The following is a 12,681-nucleotide window of genomic DNA, read 5'->3' as shown; positions in this document are numbered from 1 at the left end:
TGGAAGTAGACCAATCTATGATCCTCGAGGTTCTATAACTGCTGGTACACGTCCACAGTACTCACAAGTCAGGCCAACAGGGAATTTTAATCCACATCAGAGAACTGTTGCGAATGTGTTTACTGAGACACCAACTTCTGTACAGCATCAGAGTTATATCTATCCTGGAACTTCATCTTCTACTTCTGTTCCTTATTATCCTCCTCCTGCCATGAATGCCATCAATTTGGATGTTAGTCAATTGACACCAGAGCAAGCTCAGGTTCTTATTAATCAACTCAATTCACATGCTCAGATTTCATCAGTTCCAGAGCCACCAGTTACTTCTAGTCAACCTTCCATCACTGAACAGGGTATCATGGCTGTTCAATCTTCATCTGGTAAAGTCTCTACTATCTCTACTAATCTTCGTTTTGAAAATCAAACACTTACATATCAACATCATTGCCTTTCATCTTTACAAAATGCATTGCCTAATGGTTCTTGGATAATTGATAGTGGTGCCACAAGTCATGTCTGTTGTGATTTGACAAAATTTAAAGAAACTTATTTAGTCTCAGGAATTACAGTGGCATTACCAAATGGTGTTAAACTTGATATTAGTCATACAGGAACTATTCATCTCTCTGATTCTTTGATCTTATATAATGTTTTGTATGTTCCAACTTTCCACTTCAATCTTATTAGTGTTAGTACTCTTTTGCGTGATAATCATTGCTCAGCTCACTTCTATCCTGATTCTTGTTTCTTGCAGGAGTCTTCTCAGGGATGGATGATTGGGAGTGGTGATCTTTTTCGCAATCTATACATTCTTAACACTCACTCTCTATCCACACCTGCTAAGCCTCCTGTCGTCACCAATCTGTGTGCTTCAATATCTACTGATTGCAATCTGTGGCATATGAGATTAGGTCACCCGTCTTCTGGTCTATTACAAAGTTTATCTGGTACACTTTCTTTGTCTAAATCAAATATAGAAAAGCATGATCATTGTCAAGTATGTCCATTAGCTAAGCAGAAACGTTTGTCTTTTCCTTTTAATAATAATGTGTCTTCCTTACCATTTGAATTGATTCACTTGGATGTTTGGGGACCATTTTCTGTAGAGTCTATAGATGGTTACAAGTATTTTTTAACAATAGTAGATGATTGTACTAGGGTTACTTGGGTCTATATGCTAAGAAATAAAAGTGAAGTTTCAAAAGTTTTTCCAGTTTTTCTCTCTTTAATTTCTACTCAGTTTAATACAAAAATAAAATCTATCAGAAGTGATAATGCACCAGAATTGGCTTTCACTAATTTACTTCAAGAACATTTGTTATAATGCACCAGAAGTGATAATGCACCAGAAGTGATAATGCATTATTCACTATTATTCTTGTGCTTATACTCCTCAACAGAATTCTATTGTGGAGAGAAAGCATCAACATTTGTTAAATGTTGCAAGAGCTTTACTTTTTCAATCTCATATACCTCTAGTATATTGGAGTGACTGTGTTTTAACTGCTGCATTTCTCATAAATAGACTTCCATCTGTTTTGCTGAATCATATCTCACCTTATGAAAAATTAATGAAGAAAACGCCTAACTACTTGAATTTAAAAACATTTGGTTGCTTATGCTATGCTAGTACTTTACAAGTTGACCGTAATAAGTTTACCCCGAGAGCACAACCTTGTGTTTTCTTAGGATATCCTTCTGGTTACAAAGGGTATAAGGTCTTAGATCTTAATACTAACTCAATTTCTATAACTAGGAATGTAATCTTTCATGAAAATGTTTTTCCATTTCTAGATAAAGAAAAATATCAACCTGATTTCTTTTCACATACTATTTTACCAACTTTACCTGTTTCAGTTCCTTTACATGATGATGCTGCATTTGATTTACATTCCCCTACTTCATCTGTGTTAGAACTGAATAATAATAATCACCCTCCTGCTTTATCATCTTCTAACCTGCCAACTCATGATAACAATGTGGTAATGCCTAGGGTAGATAGGTCTGTAACTTCTGATGCTAATATAATTTCTAAACCTAGTGGGAGATCAAAACGACAGACTAAGGCACCTAGTTACTTATCTGATTACCATTGTGCATTAGCATTACAAACACCTACTTTACCACCTAATCATACTACACCATATCCTCTTTCATCAGTACTTGACTATAGTAGATTCAAACCACATTATTGTTCCTATATCTTATCTTATTCAATGGAGACTGAACCGAAAACCTTTAAGCAAGCCATGGTATCTGAAAAGTGGAAGGGTGCACTCAATGAGGAACTTCTGGCTATGGAATTGAACAAGACCTGGAGTGTTACTTCTCTTCCACCTGGTAAAAATGTTGTTGGCTGCAAATGGGTCTTCACCATCAAGTATAATTCAGATGGAACAGTGGAGCGATATAAAGCAAGGTTAGTGGCAAAAGGTTATACGCAACAAGAAGGAGTGGATTACAATGAAACATTTTCTCCGGTTGCAAAGCTGACAAGTGTGAAGTTAATGTTGGGGTTAGCTGCCAAGGAAGGTTGGGAATTATCCCAAATGGATGTCTCCAATGCATTTCTACACAGTACATTGGATGAGGAAATCTATATGAGTCTCCCACAAGGATATACTCCAGGTACCATGACTGCTCTTCCTCCTAATCCTGTGTGTAGATTACACAAATCCATCTATGGCTTAAAACAGGCTTCTCGCCAATGGAACCAACTCTTCACCAAAGTTTTACTTGATGATGGATTTATACAATCTAAATCAGACACTACACTATTCTTGAAGTTCACAGCCACCAGTTTTATAGCTGTCCTAGTCTATGTAGATGACATAGCTATTGCTAGTAATAATGCTGTTGATTTGGCTGACCTGAAGAGAGTATTATCAGCTGCATTCAAGATTAAGGACTTAGGTCCAATGAGATTTTTTCTTGGCTTGGAGATTGCCAGAACTTCAAAGGGTATTTCTGTGTGTCAACGCAAGTATACTTTAGACTTACTAGAGGATGCTGGATTACTTGCTTGTAAACCAGCAGTGGTTCCAATGGATCCATATGTTACAATTACCAAAGATACTGGGGTGCCATTGGATTCTGCAACACCATACAGAGAGCTGATTGGCAGATTGTTGTATCTGACAATAACAAGACCTGATATTACATATGCTGTAAATCAGTTGAGTCAGTTTCTACAGTTTCCGACTGATGCACATATGCATGCTGCTATACGGATTCTCAAGTACTTGAAAGGAAGTCCAGGACAAGGTCTTTATTATTCAGCTGAGAATGATATTTGTTTGAATGCTTTTGCTGATGCTGATTGGGGAAGGTGCTTGGATTCAAGAAGATCTGTGTCTGGTATATGTGTCTATCTTGGCAAGTCATTAATAAGTTGGAAATCAAAGAAACAACAAGTGGCTAGTCGGAGTAGTACAGAATCAGAATACCGAAGCTTAGCGGATGTCACAAGAGAGGTTATATGGATACAACAGCTTCTAAAGGATTTCAGAGTTGGAATTTCTAAGATAGCCAAGATCTTCTGTGATAACAAGTCAGCAGTTTACATCGCCAACAATCCTGTATTTCATGAAAGAACAAAGCATATCGACATTGACTGTCATACCATAAGAGATCAGATCAAGTTGGGTAACCTCAAGACTGTACATCTTACAAGTGACAACCAATTGGCAGATATACTGACTAAGCCTCTACACCCTAAACCATTTCATTCTATTCTTAGTCGTATGTCTTTATCAAACCTTTATAATCCTTCACTAGATTCGGATTAACAGGTTTGCGGGGGCATATTATGAGTATTATGAGTATTTTACTCAGCTCATATTAGCTTTATACTTTAGCTTACATTAGCATAGTATATAATACACTTGTAATACTCATTTTACACTTTAAGGAGAATAAAACATATTTTTACGATTCAATCACTCTCTCGTCTCTCTCTTTAGCTCGTCTTCTTCATCATGAGTTTGTTAAACTGTGAATCTTGATAGAACGTTAATGTGCTTGCTTTTAATTAGTGAGGAGTAAGTTTTAGTTTTTTTTTTTCCTTTTTCTTTTAATGAAACCTTGAAACCAAATTATAGGATTGAAGTAGAGGATGATTATTATTATTTTTTATTCTTTTTTGAAGAAGAGGATGATTAAGTTCGTTTGACTAAAACAAGATGATGATCATAAATATCAACTTAATTTGATTTAATTATACGGAAGAAGTTATGCGCGTCTAAGAAAATTATTCAATGTTTTTAATCAAATTATTAGATAATCATAATGCAGAAAATTATTCTCTTCTTAAACAGAATTACATGTGATAGGTAAAGCATATATAACATGTTCTACGTAATGACTAAATTAAAGGAACAAATTAAAGAGGGTTTCGATGAGCCTTCCAACGTCAGATTAGCCGCATCCATGCATAATCTCAACCTATATTAATTAGTATATGTAAAAATGTTTATATATTTAAATTTAATGACTATATATTTAATATATTTAATGACTATAATAGACAAAATCATTCTAAACCCTAATATACTTAGAACAAACTAAACCTTAGTAGTATCCTTAAGTATTGTATTTTTTTTGTTCAACACCCTTCATTATTGTATTAATTAGCATATATTTTAACTAAGTATTTAAAATATGTAAAGATTTTGAAGTCATACTAAAATATTTGATATTTTTTATTCAATACAAATCAAGATAATACAAAAAAATATTCAAATTGTTCAAGGATTCATGTTAGACTTGAATACAAATACATAAACATTTTTAAGAAATAATAATATGTCTTGTAATACATTAAAATACTTTCATATAATGCAACACGCACTATAAGATAAGGAAATCATCTATCCTCATAAAGAAGAATATCTTGAAATGAAAAATAGTCTGGAGTTTCTTCTCATTCCACGCGTGTTCATCATTCTTTTCTTAAAATCTAAGTATGTTGTTTTTAATTAAATTTAACGATATATTTGAGATTAAATTAAATTTGATCCAACTGTAAACTTGGAAAACTCTATGAAATTTTTCAGAACATAATTGCATACTAAATATTTTTAAAAAAACTTATTTTATTATGAAAATTTGATTAAAAAGACAAACAGATGAAAGACACAAGTTTTTTCAACTAGAATTAACCAAACTTATTACATAGCTTGAAATTCATTTATTTTTATGCGAGAAAAGATTTCTTAATTCTTATTATTTTTATTCTTTGGAAGCGTAGACGACGAAGCCTCCAACTCGGCGCGTTTCCTCTTTAAATCAACTTGGAGATTCTCCAGATTTTTCTTAAAAACAAGTAAATCCTCCAAATTTAGATCTGAAATCGGCTTCCGATTGTAGTTTCTGATGTTGTGTTCTTGCATCTTCCTCAGATCCTGGAATTGACATTAGAAAATTAATGTTTGGTAGAGATAAAACACATTAAAAATATACAAAGGCATTAAATAATAGTGTTTATGCAATAAATAAAACTCCAAAATGGATGACATGATATATTTGGGTTCAACATCTAATCCAAAGGGTTGAGTTAAAAATAATTGTCCAATTGTATGTTAAATTTGGATTCTATATAATAAAATGCAGTCTAAATAAAAACATAGTTATAAAGAAAATTAAATATGGGACACATACCTTCTCATAGGCTTTGTCCCGTTCCAGTTCTTTCATAATACCATCAAGTATGACTTGATCCATGAGAATCCTAGTCTGCCTGGCAAGTGTATCAGCCTTCTTCAAAGTATCATAGTCAACCTTTCTACTATCCATTTCTCAATTTCCTTACCAGCAAAAAAAAAAAAAAAAGAGCTTTGTGCTTAGAGAGAGATTTTGTTGTTGTTGTGGTTCTTCTTGTTAGTGCTTGTACACCATTTTATAGATGGATTGAATCAAATTGGTTCAACACATAAAGAAATGTTTATCTATTTGGTATTACTCTTTTCACTATTTTTGATTTTATATTTTACTTATTACTATTTTTAGATAATTACTCGCTCGCGACGATATATATGTATATATATAATACCAAAATTAATATGTTAATTTTCAAATTCATATTTGTTTCTTAATCTATTGGATATATATATAGTGCCCTTATATTTCATTCTATATACAAAAAAGTATCTAAAAATGATTGCTCACGCGCGGCACATATGTTCGTTAATCTCGAGAAAAAATAATTATTTTTCAAACTAAATTACAATGAAAATCCAGTAAAACTTACTATATGAATTTTCCCAAAAGTAAAACATTCAGTCTTTGAATTTTTTTCTTCCAAATTATACAAAATTCTAGTAAAAGCCTAAGATAGACACTGAAGTTTTTTAACCGACGGACCTCATAAAACTTGATAAAATCTAAAAAACAAAATTGAAGAAAAATGATATTTGTAAGTGTTATTAAACATCCAAATTAATTAATAATGCATAGATTACTCTATAATGTAAAATCAGAGCATGTAATCTATATATCTCTTCTTAGATGACCTTCTAAACCGCTTTTAATAACAATTTTTATCTATATTATGTAGTTAAAATCGGTCAGAAATCACAATCATTTGCAGTAATAAACTCTTGTGCTTGAATACACCTTAATCAATCATCCCATGTGTTTTCTTAATGAGCATTTTAAATCTAGAACTTAGCAGTTAGCAATGATACGAATGATTCACATAGTAATTTATATGATTCTCCATAAAAAAAAATAGTCAAACACGAAGAACACTTACAACTCCTAAGTAAAATTAAAGTTGATATAATTTACAATTTTCGCATTTACATTGTCCCGACAGTTTGGCCGAGTGGTCTAAGGCGCCAGATTTAGGCTCTGGTCCGAAAGGGCGTGGGTTCAAATCCCACAGCTGTCATTTCTTTTTAATTTTTATATATTTGACTTCTTTTGTCTGTTTTTATTTAAAAATCAATATAACACTTTTCAGATTTTAAAATATTTTTGACCCAAACCAATCACCTTCATTGTTAATTGGGTCAACTTGAAGTAAGCATGACCTGGAAATCTTTGAAAATATTATTCTTAAATGGGTTAACCCCAAGTAAGAACAGTGCATGCATTCTGAAAAAAAAAATTTGATTTCTTTCTTTTATTAATATTGGAAAAAATTAAAATATAAATGGGTCAAGATCAGGTAAACATAGTCATGTAGTGTATATTAGTATCCATAAACAGGTTGTCCAAATCAACTAATATATCATATTCATATATAGCCAGATTCCTTAATTGAGTCATTAGTCAATAGTCAATACATAATCCTTAATTATCATTTTTGAAAATAATTCTTTTTTATTCTGAATTACCTTTTTTTTTCCTCTACCCATTCTTCCAATGTAAAGCCAGAAATCTAATACTGTTAAACAGTTGTGAATTGTGATCATAAGATTAATATTTTTCTTGAATAAACAAAATTTTGACATAAAATTTGGTTTTCACTTTATATATTTTGGCTTGGCCAAAAAGACAAATACAAATGTTTGGCAGATTCTTTATATAAAGCAAAAACCCAACTTGTTTATAACAAAACAAATCCCATCAAGATAGCGTATGAGCTTTTGATTCCTCTAGTCAGAACTTTAAAGACGTGTTAATGAATTTAATTAGTCGACCTAAGACTATAATATATATAAATATAAATGATTATAATTGTTTTTTAAAATATTTAGTACTTCATAGTCTTACTCTAGTACTATGTTGAGTACAATCATTTCAAACTTCTTTCACTTTCAACGATTGCTACTCTTTGATCAAAAACAAAAAGGTATTTATTTTTATTTGCCAAACTCGATTATATAATAATATCAAGAAATGTTTTTAACAATGTAACTATATATAATGTGAGTTTTCATATGTATTATTAGTTATTCTATAAGATATCATATCATATAATTTGTTCAAATGACTAGAACTATAATGTTTTCATTGTAGTAACATATTCTATATATCTCAATATATAAGATATTTTAAACTTTTTTTATGGTTCCACTTTATTAAATTTTCTCAAATTCTATGCAAAATTAATATTAATTTAATTGCTTATAACTATTTAATTTTTGTAGTTATTTTTTTTTATTAGGTTGAATTTTTTATATGAAAAAAACATTCATTATTTCTTAATTTTTGTGTTCTTAGCTAACCAGTCTTATAAAATGGAAGAGAGTATATAATATGAATAGAACGTTTTGTGGCTGAATAAAGTGATCTTAGCCTTGTGAAAATTACTTTGTGTTATATCATTCGTTCCATAACTAATATAAGATTTTTTTTCAGCAGTATGCAATATTCAGTTTTTATCATAGAGAGCTAACAATAGTAAGTAGTACTAGTAAGTAGTCACTATGTATATCTATCTTGGTCCCATGATGTTTTATTTTTTTAACTAATTTACAATATACATTGTGAGATTAAATGAATATGATATATAAATACAAACACACACACACACACACACATATATAAAGATATAAAAGAATGTGTATGAGTATGAGTGGGAATACATTATATGCAACTTGACCGAATTATCAAATGATGTGATTTTATGAAACTTATATTGCGTCTTGGCCTTTTCACATCCGTGACATGTGAACACAAATGGTTATATAAACATATGACATTATCTCATAACATTTTCTCACCAGTTTCAACTCATTCTAAACTATGAAGTCACTTTCAGAGACCATTTTGATATCATCTCTCATCTTCTTCTTCTTCTTTGGCTTTGGACTTGCGAAACAGAGCTTTGAACCAGAGATTGAAGCTTTAAGATCCTTCAAGAATGGTATTTCAAGCGACCCTTTGGGAGTATTGTCGGATTGGACTACCACAAGACACTGCAATTGGACCGGAATCACCTGCGACAGTACCGGTCATGTTGTCTCGGTTTCCTTGCTGGAGAAGCAACTTGAAGGTGTTCTGTCTCCAGCCATAGCAAATCTCACCTATCTCCAGGTTCTTGATCTCACTTCAAATCAATTTACCGGCCAAATACCGGGTGAAATCGGGAAGTTAACCGAGCTTAACCAGCTTATTCTTTACTTAAACAATTTCTCTGGTTCGGTTCCTTCTGAGATTTGGGAGCTTAAGAATATTGTGTATCTTGATCTTAGAAACAATTTGTTGTCTGGTCATGTTTCTGAAGCAATCTGCAAAACCAGTTCTTTAGTATTGATAGGGTTTGATTACAATAACTTAACCGGGAAAATACCAGAATGCTTAGGAGATTTGGTCCATCTCCAGATGTTTGTAGCAGGTGGTAACCGGTTAAGTGGTTCAATTCCGGTATCAATTGGTACTCTGGCTAATCTGACCGATTTAGACCTGAGTGGTAACTTGTTAACCGGAAAAATACCGAGAGATTTTGGAAATCTCTCGAATTTACAGTCTCTCGTTTTAACTGGAAACTTGTTGGTAGGAGAAATACCGGCTGAGATCGGAAACTGCTCGAGCTTGATCCAACTCGAGCTGTACGATAACCAGTTAACCGGGAAAATTCCAGCTGAATTAGGGAATTTGGTTCAGCTGCAAGCACTCCGGATATACAAGAACAAACTTACTTCTTCAATTCCATCCTCTTTGTTTCGGTTAACTCAGTTAACCCATTTGGGTTTATCAGAAAACCAATTGGTTGGACCAATACCGGAAGCAATCGGTTATCTCAAGTCACTTGAAGTCCTAACGCTTCATTCCAACAACTTTACAGGGGAGTTTCCACAGTCCATCACAAACATGAGGAACTTGACAGTGATAACTATGGGGTTCAACTCTATTTCCGGTGAGCTCCCGGCGGATCTAGGGCTTCTTACAAACCTTAGAAACCTTTCAGCGCACGACAATCTACTCACCGGACCAATACCTTCTAGCATAAGTAACTGCACCGGTCTTAAACTCCTGGACCTGTCTCACAACCAGATGATTGGCAAGATCCCGCGGGGTTTCGGAAGGATGAATCTTACGTTTATTTCTATCGGGAGGAATCGTTTTACAGGTGAAATTCCAGACGATATCTTCAACTGTTCAAACGTGGAAACTCTTAGTGTGGCAGACAACAACTTAACAGGAACTCTCAAGCCATTGATTGGGAAGCTTCAGAAACTCAAGATTTTGCAAGTTTCATATAACTCTCTCACTGGAACCATTCCTCGAGAGATAGGGAATCTCAAAGAGTTGAATATCTTGTACCTTCACCATAATGGTTTTACAGGGAGGATCCCGAGAGAGATGTCGAATCTCACTCTCCTCCAGGGTCTAAGGCTGCATTCAAATTATCTTGAAGGTCCAATTCCTGAAGAAATCTTTGATATGAAGCAACTCTCAGTTCTTGATCTATCCAACAACAAATTCTCCGGTCCAATTCCTGTTTTGTTCTCGAGGCTTGAATCACTTACCCTCTTAGATCTTCATCGAAACAAGTTCAACGGATCTATCCCTGCAAGCCTGAAGTCGCTTTCGCTTCTCAACACATTCGATATCTCTGACAATCTTCTCACCGGAACCATCCCTGGGGAGTTGTTAACTTCTATGAAAAACATGCAGCTTTATCTCAACTTCTCAAACAACTTCTTGACTGGAACCATCCCAAACGAGCTTGGGAAGCTTGAAATGGTTCAAGAAATCGACTTTTCGAACAATCTCTTTTCCGGGTCTATTCCAAGATATTTACAAGCCTGCAGAAACATCTTCTCGCTGGATTTTTCGAGGAACAATCTCTCGGGTCAGATCCCAGATGAAGTCTTTCAACAAGGAGGCATGGATATGCTCATAAGCTTGAACCTTTCAAGGAATAGTCTCTCTGGTGGCATCCCTCAAAGCTTTGGGAACATGACACATTTGGTCTCCTTGGATCTCTCTAGTAACAATCTCACAGGTGAAATTCCAGAGAGTCTTGCCAATCTTTCGACTCTGAAACATCTCAAACTAGCTTCAAACCACCTCAAAGGCCATGTTCCTGAATCCGGTGTGTTCAAAAACATCAACGCGTCTGATTTGATGGGAAACACAGATCTCTGTGGCAGCAAGAAGCCTCTTAAGACATGTATGATCAAGAAGAAGTCTAGCCATTTCACGAAGAGAACTGCGATCATCGTGATTGTTCTTGGATCAGCCGCAGCTCTTCTTCTTGTTCTGCTTCTTGTTCTGTTTCTCACCTGTCGCAAGAAAAAGGAAAAAAAGATTGAAAACTCATCAGAGTCCTCACTACATGATTTGGATTCAGCTCTGAAGCTGAAAAGATTCGATCCGAAAGAGTTAGAACAAGCAACAGATTCATTCAACAGTGCCAACATCATTGGTTCAAGCAGCTTAAGTACAGTGTACAAAGGTCAGCTAGAAGATGGGACAGTGATTGCAGTAAAAGTATTGAACCTGAAGCAATTCTCTGCAGAGTCTGATAAATGGTTCTACACAGAAGCTAAAACATTGAGCCAACTAAAGCATCGAAACCTGGTGAAAATCTTAGGGTTTGCTTGGGAAAGCGGCAAAATGAAAGCTTTAGTGCTACCATTTATGGAGAATGGAAGCTTGGAGAACACGATTCACGACTCTTCTGCACCGATTGGCTCGTTATCCGAAAGAATCGATCTCTGTGTTCATATTGCCAGCGGAATCGATTATCTTCATTCTGGCTATGGTTTTCCAATCGTTCATTGTGATCTGAAGCCAGCGAATGTACTCCTCGACTCTGATCGTGTTGCTCACGTAAGTGATTTCGGAACTGCTCGGATTCTAGGGCTACGCGAAGATGGAAGCACCACAGCTTCAACGTTAGCTTTCCAAGGCACAATTGGATACTTAGCTCCAGGTAAAATACTAAAAACCCCTAAATTTCAAAACCCTAATTTCCCCATGGACTTACGTAACATACACTCTTATTTCTCATGAACAGAGTTTGCTTATATGAGGAAAGTGACCACAAAAGCTGATGTATTTAGCTTCGGGATCATAATGATGGAGCTAATGACAAAACAGAGACCAACTTCATTGAATGAAGAAAAATCACAAGGCATGACGTTGCGTCAACTTGTGGAGAAATCGATTGAAGATGGAACAGAAGGGATAATTAGGGTTCTTGATTCTGAACTCGGGGACGATATTGTTACTCGGAAACAGGAAGAGGCCGTCGAAGACTTGTTGAAGCTTTGTTTGTTCTGTACAAGCTCCAGACCTGAAGATCGACCTGATATGAATGAGATTCTTACACATCTGATGAAACTTAGAGGCAAAGCCAATTCGTTTCAAGAAGATCGAGAAGTTTAGTAGCAAAACTTTTCGAATATGTCAAACTATGTTTCTAAAGTTGAATAAACGTTCTAATTTTGTTTTTGTAATGTGTTTTATAATAGGAAATGAACAAAAAAAACTATATGAGAGTAAGTTTGAAGAATATATACCTATATATCAAACAACTTTTGGTTAAAGTTAAATGCACTATTCACAATAGCCAACATGCAAATTCCGAACAAAAAATACCCTTAACTCGAACAAACTACAATTGTTCTCGTTATGTTTGCTCCTCTAACTCAACAATTGATAATCAGATGAGTTTAATGTTTTCAAAAGTTAAGACAAAACAATTACCAACTCTAATTAATGCAAAGTAATCGTACTCTTTTATATGTGTGTATACACGTACATGTGTGATAGCGAGAGCAA

At 34.2% G+C, this 12,681-nt stretch overlaps 2 protein-coding genes and 1 non-coding gene across 3 annotated transcripts; 2 read left to right on the top strand and 1 right to left on the bottom strand.

Annotated features, from left to right (window-relative positions):
• Window positions 1-5,213: 5,213 nt before the first annotated feature.
• Window positions 5,214-5,793, bottom strand: LOC17875311. Its single transcript, XM_006281516.1, has 2 exons — window positions 5,659-5,793; window positions 5,214-5,402 (listed from the first exon to the last, which is right to left on the bottom strand). The coding sequence occupies exons 1-2, from the start codon at window positions 5,791-5,793 to the stop codon at window positions 5,214-5,216; spliced, it is 324 nt and encodes a 107-aa protein (XP_006281578.1).
• A 1,016-nt stretch (window positions 5,794-6,809) lies between these two features.
• Window positions 6,810-6,889, top strand: TRNAL-UAG. The gene has a single exon. It is a non-coding gene; the product is annotated as a tRNA-Leu (tRNA).
• Window positions 6,890-8,684: 1,795 nt separating this feature from the next.
• On the top strand, window positions 8,685-12,349 carry LOC17876920 (LRR receptor-like serine/threonine-protein kinase FLS2). Its single transcript, XM_006279845.2, has 2 exons — window positions 8,685-11,830; window positions 11,915-12,349. Exons 1-2 carry the CDS (start codon window positions 8,692-8,694, stop codon window positions 12,283-12,285), a joined length of 3,510 nt encoding a protein of 1,169 aa, XP_006279907.1. The 5' UTR covers window positions 8,685-8,691; the 3' UTR covers window positions 12,286-12,349.
• The last annotated feature ends 332 nt before the right edge of the window (window positions 12,350-12,681 follow it).

The sequence above is a fragment of the Capsella rubella genome, unplaced genomic scaffold, assembly GCF_000375325.1.
Source record: "Capsella rubella cultivar Monte Gargano unplaced genomic scaffold, Caprub1_0 scaffold_8, whole genome shotgun sequence".
Lineage (NCBI taxonomy): Eukaryota > Viridiplantae > Streptophyta > Magnoliopsida > Brassicales > Brassicaceae > Capsella > Capsella rubella.
Note: the sequence above shows the minus strand (reverse complement) of the source record. Positions and strands in the feature narration are given on the sequence as shown.

Excerpts from the sequence above, each read along its gene's own strand:
- LOC17876920 (XM_006279845.2), top strand. The coding sequence starts at position 8,692 with ATGAAGTCACTTTCAGAGACCATTTTGATATCATCTCTCATCTTCTTC. Across the intron at positions 11,831-11,914 it reads AATTGGATACTTAGCTCCAG|AGTTTGCTTATATGAGGAAA; the intron begins GTAAAATACTAA and ends TCTCATGAACAG.
- LOC17875311 (XM_006281516.1), bottom strand. The coding sequence starts at position 5,793 with ATGGATAGTAGAAAGGTTGACTATGATACTTTGAAGAAGGCTGATACA. Across the intron at positions 5,403-5,658 it reads GGGACAAAGCCTATGAGAAG|GATCTGAGGAAGATGCAAGA; the intron begins GTATGTGTCCCA and ends TGTCAATTCCAG.